The sequence below is a fragment of the Pseudopodoces humilis genome, chromosome 5 (assembly GCF_049639895.1).
Source record: "Pseudopodoces humilis isolate 2021_Gansu_Grassland_sample_001 chromosome 5, ASM4963989v1, whole genome shotgun sequence".
In the NCBI taxonomy this organism is placed as follows: Eukaryota; Metazoa; Chordata; class Aves; order Passeriformes; family Paridae; genus Pseudopodoces; species Pseudopodoces humilis.
Window position 1 is genome coordinate 28010246 of NC_142204.1, and position 14930 is coordinate 28025175.

General features: G+C 38.0%; 2 protein-coding genes across 8 annotated transcripts in view; one reads left to right on the forward strand and one right to left on the reverse strand.

Moving 5' to 3' along the window:
- APAF1 (apoptotic peptidase activating factor 1) overlaps window positions 1-14351 on the reverse strand; it is a 38155-nt gene extending 23804 nt beyond the window's left edge. For 2 of the 4 annotated variants that reach the window (XM_014249017.2, XM_088054733.1), the window contains exons 1-5: window positions 6108-6266; window positions 4949-5097; window positions 4479-4668; window positions 3045-3242; window positions 1835-2018 (exon numbers count right to left, since the gene is read on the reverse strand). In XM_014249017.2, the coding sequence (XP_014104492.1) occupies window positions 1835-2018; window positions 3045-3242; window positions 4479-4668; window positions 4949-5086 (710 nt within the window). In that variant the 5' untranslated portion in view covers window positions 5087-5097; window positions 6108-6266. Of the gene's footprint in view, window positions 1-1834; window positions 2019-3044; window positions 3243-4478; window positions 4669-4948; window positions 5098-5814; window positions 5910-6107; window positions 6267-14308 lie in introns of those variants that run through there. The other 2 variants (XM_088054735.1, XM_088054734.1) reach the window with 2 other exon arrangements.
- IKBIP (IKBKB interacting protein) lies at window positions 6410-14299 on the forward strand. 4 transcript variants are annotated; one of them, XM_014249124.2, is made up of 5 exons: window positions 6410-6499; window positions 8266-8494; window positions 9197-9314; window positions 10210-11033; window positions 13251-13405. In XM_014249124.2, exons 2-5 carry the CDS (start codon window positions 8301-8303, stop codon window positions 13270-13272), a joined length of 1158 nt encoding a protein of 385 aa, XP_014104599.1. In that variant the 5' UTR covers window positions 6410-6499; window positions 8266-8300; the 3' UTR covers window positions 13273-13405. The 4 variants fall into 4 exon arrangements, with proteins under 4 accessions (XP_014104599.1, XP_014104600.1, XP_005519509.2 ...); XM_005519452.3 differs by lacking the exon at window positions 6410-6499 and adding an exon at window positions 6510-6695; XM_014249125.2 differs by lacking the exons at window positions 6410-6499; window positions 13251-13405 and adding an exon at window positions 6509-6695 and having other exon boundaries at window positions 10210-11037.
- Window positions 14352-14930: the final 579 nt, after the last annotated feature.

The window sequence follows — 14930 nt, forward strand, 5'->3', positions numbered from 1 at the left end:
GGCAAGTAGATGTATGAAAAGATATAACAGTTATTTACCTTCAGTGAGTTTTAGTTATTGACACCTAATCCTATAAATTGTTAACATTTACTACACTTTTTTTTTAAGGGATGGAATTTTCCACACCACTCAACTGGTTATGTTGTCCAATTCTCACTGAAGCGTGACAAAGCTCCCTCATTTTTGTTCAGCTAAGTGGAACTTATGTCATCAAAGCCTGTAATTAAGGATTTGATCCTCCCTAAAAAAATCCATACACATCAGACTACATTCTCAAATATACATTTAAGTCTTGGATACCCCTATCTCATTTTTATACAACTCTTCTACTAATAACTTTTTGATAAATCAGAGAGTTCACAAGAATACTACCATAGCCATAAAGGACTCATTTTGTGGCACTTTTATGATTGCAAATGTGATAAGTATCATGAATTACAGCCTTATTTTATGTTTTTAATTACTCTGAGCACTTCAAAGTCCTCCCATTCATTAGGCACCAGTGATTTTTCTCCTCCAGTCACACCAACAAATCTTAAATTCTAATTAGGATTATTAAAAAACACCTTAAAACAAAGAAAAACCTAAACAAGCAAAAACACACCCCAAAGCAATGAACAAAACCCTGTGATAACAATCACAGGAGATTAAATTCTGTAGTTTCTTATTTTAAAGTAAACCATAGTTTCAATTTTTCGTTTGACTAATTACTAATAATTTAATCCTAAGAAACATACTGGCTTCAAAATCTGAGTCCTTTGTCTAATACTTTATTCCCAAGAGATGTACTGAGTTCCCAAGAGTTGTCTATCTGAATCCAGATATAGCTAAAGTGACTTCTTGTTGCCAAAGAATTCCAGAGCAGAACCAGCTCCATCCCAAGCTGCAGTGAAGCTTTGTTTCCCATATACTTGCACCCTCTATGAACCTCACTCCCAGACACACTCCCCTCTATTTCCTCCCATGCCCATTTCTGTATTGAAGAGTTTTGATTTCTTTTGTTTGTTAATAAACAAGAAATAACAATGGAAATGTGTCAATGGAGACAATCACTTCAAATCCTTCAAGGAAAAGGGCACTTTCAGCTGACAGGTTTCTTTTAGAGGACCTGTTAATATTTTCCACATCTTTTCTTCACAAGAAAGACATTTTTTTCCCCCCCAAATGCCAGTATTCTACTCTGTTTTCTACAAAGATCACAGGGCTGGAGCATTTTTCCCAAGATAACTCACTGAGAAGCAGGCTTATTTAGTTTAGTACAGATTTTCCCAGAGAATAATGAAATCTTCAGCAAATAACAAAAACTATTGCTCAAAGGTGAAAAAAGTGGTGCAATGACTGAGAAAGACAGTGGTTTCTTGGCAATAATTTTCATCCACATCATGAAAATCTGCTTTTATTTTGGTACCTCTAGACCAAATACTTTTCAAAGACTCCAGCTGTTCTGGAAAGGAAGAATTTTCTGCAGTGATATACACCCTTTTTTCTGCTGTAAAACCCTCACTATCACTAAAGCAATCTACACATACAACGAGAACACTGAAGATTAGAGAAATCCTTATTTCCAATTGTTTGTTCCCATTTTTCACTATTCAATCCCATCTTTCATTATTTCACTATTTGCTTTTTCAAGTAAATTTGACTCCTGCACAGCTGGTTAACATATTTTGTTGACAGAAGTCATATTAGCGTAAGTTAGGAAGTTGGTAAAAAAAACAACACACACACCACAGACACATGTAACCACAACACAGACAGCTCAGATGAGTAGACCAAAGTTACTCTGCAAAGTTTTATCAGTTAAAAGAATAGTATTTGATTTTACTAACATCACCTGGAGTATTTGCGTAACATCAGCAAACGAAGACGATCTTTAGCCTCCTCAATGTTAAGTGGTGGTCTTTGTGAAAGAGTGGACTCATGTTCCAATCTACTACAGAGATTCTGAAGTTTTATGAGGAGCCCTGCTTTGTCCTGTTTCCCAACAGAGATCCAGTGAACTCCTCCTGGAAAGTAATCTATCAAGAAAGGCAATATTAATCATGCTACACATTTTAAATAATTTAAAATATTTAATAGCAATTTACAGTAGTAAGTCAGCATTAATTAAAACACAAACCTGTAAAGTCTGTTGCAAGCCATCCTTACAACACTACTGTTAACACCAGAAGGTGGTTCTAAAAGACCATTCCTGTTTATTTTTAAAGGAACAGACTCTACAGGACAAGAACCTACAGAAATTTCACACCATCACTGATGCTGTTGTCCCTCCTTTCTACACATCCTCCTTCCTGTCCCTCCACAGCCCCTTCTGCATCCATCTTCCTGCTAGTCTGACCTACCATTTACATTCTTAACCGTGTAGTACCACAGGAGTTCAAGAGTGTGGCATGTAAAAATAATCCTGAAACAGTGATCAAGAAGATATCTAAAAGAGTCAGCTGTAGCAGAGGATGCTATAGTATCTATCCCTACATCATTTTTTTCTTTAATACCAAGTCCTACTTTCTCTTCCTAGTGTCCTATGCAAGGAAAAATAGATAATATAGAAAAAATGCCATTAAACGGTTGCATCTATGACCTACTTTAAGCTAAGGCAATACTAATCACCCACAAATGCCTGCTACTATTAAAATATATGCAAAAGTTAGAGCAAGATATTTTTTTAACTCACATAGCAAGGAGAGGTGTCTGAGGACCTTACAGCAATGCCCAAAAGGAATATAACTAGATGTATTATTTTGCATTAACAGAAATAACAATTTCAAGTTAATTAAGGATGCATCTACTCTCATAAATCAAAGCAGATTCTAAGGTGAAAAGGTATTCAAACCTTTTTCTACAAACTAATAGAACACTTAGTGGTCCTAGACCACTAAATGGTTATGAAAGTTGTATGTTGCAAGCAAATATTTCAGAATCACCTAAGAAATTTAGAAACCCAAATCACTTTCAAGGTGACACATGATATTGCACCATACATGTCCAATATGTGTATACCTATAGTGATTTTTATAAAAATACAGATGTTTTCCTGAAAGTACCTTCCAAGAGCTGAGGATCCCTTAAAGCTTCTGCTGTCAAAACAGTCTTCCCACAGCCTGCCATTCCATAAACCGTGACCCAGCCTGGATCACTTCCCAAGCAGTACAGTTTCTTTTTAATAGCATCTACGAGCTTTGGTCGAGTGACAAACACAACTGGTCTCTGTGGCACACCCCCTTCGCAGAGAATGGTCTTCACTAAAGTTAAGAACAAAAAACATCAAAATAGAATGTGAGTTCTAAATGTGATGCCTCTTCAAACCCAACCAAACAATTCTCCACCCAAATTAACTAGTGGGCTCCCTCCCCACCTCATGTTCCATAAAAAAGCCCTAAAACCTGCTGGACTCAAAATATCAAATACTAAAAAAATACTGCTTTTCAGAAATAAATTACTTAGCATGTAACTAGCCCCCTATCTAAAACAGTGTTCAAATTAATAATAACTGCAAGAGGAAAGCTTGTTACATTAATCCCTAGAACTGAAAAGAGAATTAACATCTCCCATGGAAACTGTGGCAAACACAGGAGCTCAACATTACCCAACAATCAAGTCCCTTTCTCAGTCAGAAGTCACCACACAGTGGATGCAGCAGAAAAGAAAGGATGCTGTGTAAAGCCTTTCCTAGGCAGTTCACAGCACAGCACTGGGAACCTAGCAAGACTTCCATTGATTTAAGCTGAGATAGCACAACTTTAAAGTGGTAAAGCATGACAGGAAAGGAAATGTGCACCTCATCTGCCCACTTTGTGGCCATATGGAGTGACATAACTGACAAACTTTGATTATCTAAGATAGCCTTGAACTCTACATGCCTTTGACACTTATTACCTGTAGAGTGCCAGTAAACACGGCAGTTAGTAGGTTCTGCCCATTAGAACCTAAAAATTTATTTCATCAATAAAGGTAATCAGTCAAAGGTAATACTGAAGACAACACAGGTAAAAGTCATGGAGCTTATATAGGCTACTAACAGATCTGGTGGAAAGAATTAAGTAACTTTATAATTAGATCAACTTATCAGTGATCAGCTAGATCAATGTAGGTTGAGAGATTCCAGATTACTCTTAGATATCAGAATTTTGGAGGCTACAAGTTTTTCTTTTAATACATACAAATGAGAGTCTTCCTTTCACTTACAAAAAAAATGTTACAAATTAGAGAAAACCATGAGAGCACCAGGTATCCTGTTTTTAAAATAAGCATTATTTAATATGAACACTTTCAAGATGACCTGTAACAGCTGTAACTGTGGTAACTCTCCTGGCCATATTAAGTAGATGACATAGAGACATAGTTATGACACTACCAAAACAAACAAATGCACCAACTGCTCCTTTTTCATTGGAACAGGTATTACCCATAGCCACTTTCTAAGGAATAAAAAACTTGTGTTCTCACTCAAGCACAGGGATTGCTGTAGTTACACTGACCGTAAGAAGTCATTCCATCCATTGAACTCTTTCTGTTACCAGATGAAACAGCAGGGATGCCGTCCTGGAGAAGTGCAGCAAGATCTCTGTACCCTTCATGGAGCAGTGCATTATAAAAGGATCTATATGAATTATTATCTTTTGTAAGAATAATGTTTATTAGCATAGCTGCTCGCTCCTTCCGTGTATTCTAGAAAAAAAATTAGAACAGGTATTATACAGAAATAAGAAACCTCAGAAATCATTTCATCTATGGCTCTGTAAATTATAGAGTATTTATAGCTGTAGAAATAGCCTTTAACTTACCAAGCCCTTAACCTTATTAAGAGCAACAAAAATTGTGTGCTAGGCATATACTTTAGAATTTGACAAATCCAGGAATTAGATAGTCAGAAATCACTATTTTTAAAAAGCAGGGTAAAATATGTGAGCAGACCAGGAAGAGGAATAGCAGTGAGAGATAATTCTACCTGCTGCTTCACTCTCTCCTCCTCCTGTAATGTTAGCACTTCATCAGCAATCATACGATCCATGATATAAGAAGTCTTGATGTCATTTTCCAGTGCTTGACGATTCATCAGCAAATAGTTTCTACTTTTGACATCCATATTTCTTCAGCCTGAAAGAGAACAGGGAGAGGGGAAGTCAAGTCAGACTGGGAACACAACTTACAAGTGTGAGGAAAGAAGTTTTCAAACAGCTTATAAATTTTGGTGTTAAATCAGAAAGAGTAGCAAAGCACCTGCTAATTCTGAAAAAAACAAATTATTTTCCCTATTCCTATGAATTTATGTTTATGAACACTTTCAGAACTAAAAACCCAAAGACTAGAAGCTTCTCATCTACTAGCAACTTGCCAAATGTCTCTATTAAAAGGTCTTCTCCCCACTCACTGCATTCCTCAATTTTTTTAAGTTCTTGGATCATGTGATTGGGACAAGAGGATGAGAAAGAGGACTGGTCTCATTGCACAGGATAAACGCATTGTTGTCTCCAAGATCAAGGCTCCATAAAAGGACACTTGGATCTTGACATATGATGGAAGACGGAGCACCCAACACTGCCACTGACTGCGCTGTACCTTCCCTTATCAGCATTTAGACACGCAACTTTAAACTTGCATTCTTCCTCCATATCATAAAAAACCAAATGTCTAAAGAAAACAGAAGGTAAAAGCTATTGACTACGGCGCAAAGGCTTCCTAGAACTGATCAGCGACTCCGAGAGTCCCAAACGATCAAAACTCTCTCCGATGACATTCTGGCCAGGAAAGCTCCATAAACAAGTCCAAACTCCTCCACAGAGCACCAATGCAGGTGCCTGCTGAGGCGTTCACCTTTTCCGGCACTCTCTCCTCCATGAGCTGGGTGTACAGCAGATGAACAGCAGATGTACAGCAGCTGCCTTTGGATCAGCCCGTGATGGAGCACCTCTTCCGCCGTGCTGACAGAATTTCCTATTTTCACTGAAAATTACGTAGTTAGGAAAGCCTTCCACCCTACCGCGGAGGAAAGGGGACGCTAAAGCTCCTCGGTCGAGAAACGGATAATAATAGTAATAACACTGCCACTCGCGAAGCAAACACAAAAGAAATCGCTCCACGAACACCAAAACAAAGGGCTAACTCACACCGTGCCGCTGCTGCCAGCCGCGAACCAAACAGCAACCGAGGCGCTCAGACCGCCCGCCGCTGACCCGTACCCAGCCCCGGCGGAGCCCCTGGCGCTCCGCTCCGGTCTGTCGCTGGGTGTCCGCCACGCCGCTCGCCCCGCGGGCAGCGCGGATCCCCCGGCAGCCGCCGGCCCCTGCCGGGCCCCGAGCCCCTGCCGGGCCCTGAGCCCCTGCCGAGCCCCGAGACGCAGCCGCTGCCCCGCGGCTCCCGGCCAGGCGGCGCCGGCGGCGCTTCCTCCTTCCGGGCCTGGGCGGGGAAGGCCCGGCCCGGCCCGGCCCGCCCGGCCCGCCGCCACCCAACAAAGCCCGGCACTGCCTCCGCGCCGGCGCGGAGCCACTGAGCCCCGGCTGTGCGTGCCGTCACCTCTGCCCGTTTGTCTGTCTGTCTGTCTGTCTGGCCGCGGCGGGCGGGCCCGGACGTGTCCGGGCGGCGATGCGCCAGCTGCGGCTAAGGGAGGGGCCCCGGGGCCTGTAAACGTGGTGCCTGCGGGGCTGGGCGGCCTCACCCGCCTCCGGCCCCCAGCTGAGGCCGGAGGAGCGCGGCGGGTACGGGGCAGGGGCCGCAGCGATGGGGAGATGGGGGACCGGGACTGCCAGGGCTGGGGGCATCCTGCAGGGCTAGGGGCATCCTGCAGGGCTAGGGGCATCCTGCAGGGCTGGCCCGGGGACTAGGGCTCGCCGGGAGCCCGGGGGACGGAGGGGACAGTCGGTCACTTTGAGGGGAGCCGAGGGGATGTGGGTCACTTTGGGGGCAGCGGAGAGAGCAGTCCTTTACTTTTAGGGAGTGGACCCAGCGCGGCCGGAGGTCCGGAAGGGTCTCTGGGGAGCTGCGGCTCATCCCCTGGTGCCGCGCGGGCTGCGCGCTGAAGCCGTCCTTTTAAACCAGAGCTTTCCTTTTCTCTCAAAGTCTTTTCCTAACTACTATTCAGAGCTTTTTTTTTTTTTTTTTTTTTTTTTTTTTTAACCCAAAGATGTTTTAAAAGCTTTAAAATGCAAATTTTTTCTGTTTTCGTGGCTTTTCTTTTTGTTTGGGTTTTGTTGTTTTGGGTTTTTTGGAAATGAAAACTTTTTTTCCTCCATACTTCAATAAGCTCTGAGCATGCTTCCTAGTACTGTGGCTCAAACAGCTCTAAGCTACCTGCATGACAGATAAGATTTTAAACAAAGCCTTTCACCCCCGTGTCTCTGTTAATATCTCCAAATATAAATAATTTTGATATTATTTTTTAAATTATTTTTAATAATGATATTATTATTTTATTATTAATGGCAGTGCTGCAAAGTGATCCAAAAAACCAGCACAACAGTTTGGTCTCAAATTGGGCTAAAGCCACTCCGCCAAGGATCAAGTCTATTTTGAGCAGTATGGTAGAAGATTTTAGGCTTGAAATCTACACTCTGTACTTCACTTGGTTGATTAAAATATGAGCTGGAGATTCATATTGGTTCAATCTCTTCTGACCATAATTTTATCCAGAGGAAGTTACAGGTTTTCTTCTTTTCTTTTTTTCTTTTTTCCTGAGGCATGATTTCATTAATCTTCTGAATTTTTCTATCATTTTCTATCTTTTTGTTAACTGACATTGGTGGTTTTACAGATGACATGAAATCATTACAACTGAACTATTTCTAAATTAAAGCTTGATTTGCAATTTTATTTTTTAAATTGAAAAATTTACTTTCCCCTTTTAGTGTGGTATAAGTAATAATTATTTTTTAAATCTACAGGTAAAACACAAGTTCATCAGTGAATTTGCTGATGAACTTGGGACAGTCATCGGCTACAAAAAGAAGTATACTTTTAATCCTCTTAATTTTAAATACATATTTAAAATAGCTTATTCTACAGCAGACAAAATATTTCTGGAAAGGTGAAATTAGCTTAAGCTTGGAAAAAATTAGAAAAAACAGTTAGAAAAAATATGAAAACAGTGCTCTGTAATATAGAAAGCAAATGAAAGCATTATGATACTTTACAAAAGTTCACATAACTAGGAAGCATAGTGAACACTGAAAGAAACATTTTTGAGGGTGTTTTTGTGTACTTAGAGTTTATATTTGAGGATGTTTAAAAGTAAGAATTAAAAAATAATCCTTTCTGGGATTTTTTTTCTAGCTCTCTCCGTTGCTTCTGCTTTTTAAAACCACAAAATGTCTGAAGTTAAGCCAAGGAAAAAAGGTATGTCTTCATCCAAGACCAGTGAAGGGTCACAGAAGGCTGAGAAGCACAGTAATTATGGGAAGCTGGCAAGTCCCAGGACCAGCAATAATCACAGTTCCTTTTGGATGGACTCAAGGACAAGTCTGAGTATCATTTCCCTTGCTGTTTGCCTGGTGCTGAGCTGGTAGGTAACTCTCTTAAGAGGATTTTAGTATTTTCTTTTGTATTCTGTGGGTGTATGATTTACATGTTAACAGAGTGCATGGGACAAGAGTCTATAGAAACTTGTTAAAGCCAGAAGGATTAAGGAGAGAGTAGCAGTGTTCACAAGCATGGAAACATTGGCATGCAGTGAGTTAATATAGAAGCGCCATCTGTTATATCATATTGAAGGTGCCTTGCTCAGGAATTCTAAATACCTGCTTTGGAGACTACATCTACTAAAAAGCAACTTAGTCTGGCAGTAAGTGCTTGCTTGGCAGGTAATAAATAATTGGACAGAAGAAATGAAATAGAGTTTTCTGTAAATAATTTGCTCAGCAGTATAATAAAACTGTTCATCAGGTGAAGTCTTTAAGTAAAGGTCAAATACCTTTGTTAAAGATGTTTTAAAATACCTTACCAGCATCAGTGCCTTAATTACCTTTGCATGCAGTGTAAAAGCAAAGACATCTATGGATGCTCCCTTGTAGTCATACCTCTTTTGGAAGATAACTCCAGTTATCAAGACAGATAAATTTCATTAATTTTTTTTTTTTTTCTGTCATGTATTGATCTGTGAACAGAAATACCTCCAGTAACAATTTGCTGTGAATCAGGTCCTGGAATACTTAATATATGCTAATTAAAAAGTTATGCTTTCTGTTTATTTACTTGAAATTTGCAGGTTTCTATTTCAGCAGTCAGGTCAATTTGCTGATCTGGAAAGAAAGTATAATTTTTTACATCAAGAAGCTGAAAAAATCCTGGATGTGGGAAATAAAGTAAACTTAATTTCTGAAAAGGTAATGATTAACATCTTAATTGGATAATCTTTGGTGAACATTTGTCATTGTTTACTTCATTGTTATGTTGTTAATTTAACTGACTGTTTTAAATAAGTTTTCATAATGTGTTTTACTTGCCTGTGAATAGGCCTTTAGAGACTATTTCATACAAAGCATGTCAATCCATGCCATTGTTCCAGTATGTGAATACAGTGGTTGAATCTCAGTATTATTTTTTAGAAACTGTTTTTAAGAACTGACATATATGCACATTTCATTCCACCAGTCCTCTTTCATGTGTGATTCTAACATACATTGATGTGAAGAAAATATACTAGCATTTTGATGTAGCACACCTGTTCTAACAATATGAAGACGTAATAAAGTGATAGATAAGAAAATACAATAGTAATGAAAAAAATATTACCACGTGTGACATTATCAAGTAGAAAAGCTGTGCTGATTGCTGAATGATCCCTGATAATTTTTAATAATAAGTACAGATAATGATGGTAGCACAGCATGGCTCATGGCAGTGATATTGTTTCAGCGCTGATCTCAGAATAATGTCATTTATACGTGATGTAATTTGGATATTTATATACACTATGCTTCAGATTGCAAAATGTTGCATGGGATTTGCTGTATTTTGGACACAAAAAAAAACAAGCATGGAAAATTGCATATAGGCCATAGAAGTTCAACAATAGACATTCCTGTTTTTCCATGACTTCTTCATGCTAGGTTAATCAACAATATTTTAAAGATTAAACGTGGAAATGCACCATGGAGGAGCTTTGTAACAAGTACAGAGGCTTTTAAGGGACTTTATTTTCCCTTAATAAATGGAAATGGTTTTCTGTTCTTACTTTTTTAAAATAGACACAGACATTGTTTTGTGTTGTAAACACAGCTTGAGTCTACTGAAAGTATCCTGCAAGAAGCTGCCTCATCCATCTCTGTGATGACTGAGTTTGGGCAGGAAATACCTTCTCTTCACAACATCATAAATGATATTCAGAACAATGAACAGACTCTATCTCTAAAGATACAGAGCATTAATGAGAAGTTCCAAAATGTTACAAATTCCTGGAGAAGAAGCCTGGATGAAATTAACACAAATGCTAGTGGTTTAAAATCTGAAGCAAAGTTCATACATACAGAAGTTACTTCCAAAATTAATGAAGTTGACCAAAGAATTAAATCCCTTTCAGAAAGAGTAAGAGATTTGGAAGACAGTACAGCCAGAAATATAAGAACACTAAAAAAGCAAGAAGATGATGAATTCTCGAGAGTTGAACAAAAGTTGAACTTGGATGCAAAGTCAGTTGAAAAGCTAGAAGAAGAACAGAATAGTCTGGTAGCCAAGGACACAGACCTGAATCAGAAACTTGCAAACTATGAACCTAAAATTGAGGAGTGCAAGACCCATTTGCCAACAATTGAAAATGCTATTCGCTCTATTCTTAGGTTGTCAAGTGACTTGCTTGGTATGGAGAAAAAGATAGAGGACTTGAAGACACAGCTGTACACTGTGGAAAATGACATGTTGAAAACTGTTTCTGATACAGTGGTGGTGCAGAAGGCTCTTGAAGCCCTACAGTCCAAGGGCAGCTTGTTCAAAGTGCAGCATGAAATAGCTGTTCTAGAAACAGGGCCTGACTTAACAGGATCTTCAAAAGTAAAAGAAGTAACTTTGGAAAGCTTTAACTCAGAAAATGACCAGAATGGGAATAAGTGAGTTTTGACTTTTTCATTAATGAAAAAGCACATTTTTATAAACAATGTGATTTAAGTGTATGTCAGGGATAGCTGAGATATTGTCATTGATCTAAAGAGACATTGGAACAGCCTAAAAAGTTGAGAATGAGCCTCTGTTAAAGAAGGAAAGGAATATTTTCTTAAATTAAGGATTCTTTTCAGCTTATTTATTAAAATACCTTTTTTATTAAAAATAATTTGAAGGACAGTATTTAGGTTTAAGGGGAAAAGAGCTCATATTTTTAGTTTGTATTTAGTTTTCACTACTTAGTTTCTTTTGTTGTTACTTTGTGTATTGTTTTCCATAGACTTGTAAAACAGTGAACAATTAATCATTTACTTCTCAGCAGAGCTAGCTGTACCTTGCTTTTAATGTATTGTACACTGTGATGGTTTGGTGCTGCAGGAAAACAGGAGTGCATTTTTAACAGCTGAAGCTTAGGTACAACACCCTTAGGGAAAACACTAGTAAAATACCCCCTATTGAGAACTTTGTCTTGTTCTGGTATCTATAAGCAGCTGGTATTTACATAGCAGCTGGTTTGTTTTTATTTCTGGGGAGTGTTTTGGTGCTTTAGAAACAAATTTTAGCCTTTTCTTCTGTAGGATATTCTTTGTTAGGCATTACATGATACGTCTCGTATTGCTTCACATTTGACAAGAAAAATAAAAAATTAATGGTGTCACTGACATTGTTTCCCAAAATTTGCTGAACCAAGAGCTGTGGAAGTAATTAAAGAAATCAGTGGTGGAGTTATGTGCTTGGGAGCAGGGAACATCCAGTTTATCCATAGACCTACTGACATGATGTAGTACTACCTGATAGCTGTTCATTGAAATTTGGATCTCAGGGACAACACAAATTGTCTACAGACTTATTGTCTTGATAATTTTGTATTTCTCAGGAAAGGAGATTGCTTAGTAGAAACAGTATGAACCCATAACATTTATGACTTCATCAGATTTAAATTATTCTGGGTTTGTACATTGATTTCTTGAGAATTCCACTGAAATCTTCACTAAAGAGGTAACACTGCCTATTCAAGAGACTATGAAACCAATGTTTCTCAATGTTATAAAGCTGTGTTGTCTTCATACTATTATTGCTTATGTATAAATTTCTGTCAGTTTACAGTCATAGTCGAAATAAAAATATATTGTAGTGAATTTCCTCATCCTGGTGCATATAATCTGATTCAAAATAAACTGCTCCTCCAGAAAGGAATACAGAGTAAATACTTTAGTGTTCCATGTCCTATTAGGAAAAACTATTATATAAATAAATGTTTTTTTTAAATACTTTTAAACACTTTTCACAAGTGTCTTCCAAGTTCTAGTGTTTCTACTTCGTATGTTTTTGAGGCAGGGTGGTGAGAGTGCCAGTGGAATGACCCCTAATCTAAAATCTTTCATCAACCTCAACCCTACTGAAAGCTGAATATGAAGGAGGTTCAACATGAAATCCTCATCCTTGGAGGACATTAAGTAGGAAATAAGCATGACTTTCCACAACCTAAATTTTGGTGTTTTGCTTTTGAGCAAACGGTTCTGAGCTATTAAGGAATGACCAGCACTATGGAAGAGTTAAAAATATTTGTTCCTGTGATGATATTTTTTCTATTAGTGTCCAGAAAAGGATTAATATAAAACTAATTCTAGCCTCTTGGAATGTGTTTCAGTTTGCTTGTTTGGTGTTTTTTTTTTCTCTCCAAGTTCTAGCTTGACTTACTGGGGATTGAACAGGATAGTATCACTCAGATGATTTCCTTTTTCGCTCCCAAATTTGAAAACCAACAACGAATCATAAGAAAATAAAAATAAAAGAGTGAACTAGCAAATCAAGACAAAAATCCAGCAGTAGCATGAGTTTTCTTTCACTAAATAGCTTTTATGGAAATTTTAAAATTCCTGTATATGGAAGAAGATTCCATTTGATGACTTGTGTTTTCAGAGGTTATCTTGGAAAGTCATATACCACCTTCCTGTGATTTTTTGTAGTAATAGAAGAAGTACTAACATTTATTATGTATACTGAGAAGAAAAAAAATGTGATTGTGTTGTAACAGAAGTTGATTTCCTAGAGATAGGGTTTGCATTCAAATTGAATGTCAGAATAATAGGATATTTCATTTAAGTATGGCTTGAATTTTGATGTTAAGTTGTTAAGCTAGAAATATTTTTGTATCCCTCTAGTGTGAAAAGACTTGGAACTTAATGAAACAGCTGGAAGATCTTCAAACAATTTCTCACATTAAATATCTGCAGGAAGATATTTATACAATGAAAACATGGTCTAGCAGCATAATTAAAAAACAAGAAGAACTAGAGAAGAATTTAACAAGCCTTTTTCATGCAGTTTCAAGCACTGAACAGAATGCAGTTTCTATAGCAAAGAATGTAACACTGACAATTGTGACAGTGAAAACTGACATAAGACGCATTTCAGGCCTGGTCGCAGAAATGACTACACTGACGGATTCTTTACTAACACTAGAAGATAAAGTAGAAAAAGGTGAAAAGGCAACAGTAAAAAATATAAGTGACCTCCTTACCAGTAGCATCGACCGAAGTACAAAAATCCAAAGCCTGGCTTCCAGTAACGCAAAAAAAATTGAGCAAATTAAGACAGCACTGTCCGAGTTAAGGAGTGATTTTAACAAGCATTCCGACAGACTTTTGAATCTTGAAGGTGACAGAGCAAAAGTTCTGAAGACAGTTACATTTGCAAATGATTTAAAACCTAAGATGTACAAAGTTAAAAAGGAGTTTGCCATCTTGGAGCCCTTAATAAATGACCTAACACTGAGAATAGGAAGATTAGTGGAGGAGGTGTTAAGACGGGAGAAGGAAATTGCTTTACTGAATGAGAAACTGGCCAATCTAACAACAGTTCAAACCAAGATCAAGGATGTGAAAGATGAAATAACCAAGATTTCAGACATTAATTGATCACTGAATGGCCACTGCCTGAAGAATAGTGTTGGAGGAGTGTTAACTCCCCTCATGTGTAGTACTGAGAAGACAGGCAAGATTTAAAGGCTTCATTTAGAAGCACACCTAGACCTGAAATTTGTCCGATTCCTTGGAACAGGACAGGAAAAAGTCATACTTATTTCAAGGGAGAAAAAATAATGTGAACAAAAAGCTTATCTCTCTGCATGTATTTTTCTGAAGGATGACAGATGCTATATTTAATAAATTGCTTGTTTTGTACAATAAAGCAATGTTAAAGTGTAAAATTATGTTCTTACCTTAAGAATTTGCTTTCATGAAGAAAGCAGGACCCAAGAATGACAGATCTCCAGTTTTGCTTTCCTGCTGCAAAGGAAGGGATAGAATTGTGGTTTCCAACTAAACAAGAGGTAGTCAAACTGCAGTAGCACTTTGTCTCTATTCACACTATGATTTTTGTAAACTGGTTTATTTTTTAAGTAATATTTAACAAGGCAAATGCAGCAAACCAAGAAATACTCAAAAATATTGCTGATGCCTTCCAAAATGTTTGTCACGCATTTAGATGGAATAATTTATTAAAAGGCTTTGTGTGAGGCTTTATAATTGTAAATCAAAATTACTGTGCAGCACTGTTCTGTCTTTAAAACAGACATATATATTGTCCTCTATAGGGACAATGCTCTGAAAGACCTAATGCTGATGGCTTTATCCCAGTGTCACGGTGTCTGCTCAGGAATCCTAACAGTGCTAAGTCATTCATTATTTCTTGGTCTAAAAAATACTATATAGTGAGCAGCAGAATTAGCAGAGACGCTACTTACGTCCCAAAAGGCTACTGCTATGAACTGTTAGGACTATTTAGGTGCTGAAGAGCAACAGATTTGAGACATTTGAAAATGAAGTAGGCAGTAACAAGAT

What these genes read in the sequence shown, in the direction of transcription:
- IKBIP (XM_014249124.2), top strand. Translation starts at nt 8,301, where the DNA reads ATGTCTGAAGTTAAGCCAAGGAAAAAAGGTATGTCTTCATCCAAGACC. An exon ending in GTTTGCCTGGTGCTGAGCTG is followed by an intron (nt 8,495 to 9,196) that starts GTAGGTAACTCT and finishes TGAAATTTGCAG; the next exon opens with GTTTCTATTTCAGCAGTCAG. An exon ending in AATGACCAGAATGGGAATAA is followed by an intron (nt 11,034 to 13,250) that starts GTGAGTTTTGAC and finishes GTATCCCTCTAG; the next exon opens with TGTGAAAAGACTTGGAACTT.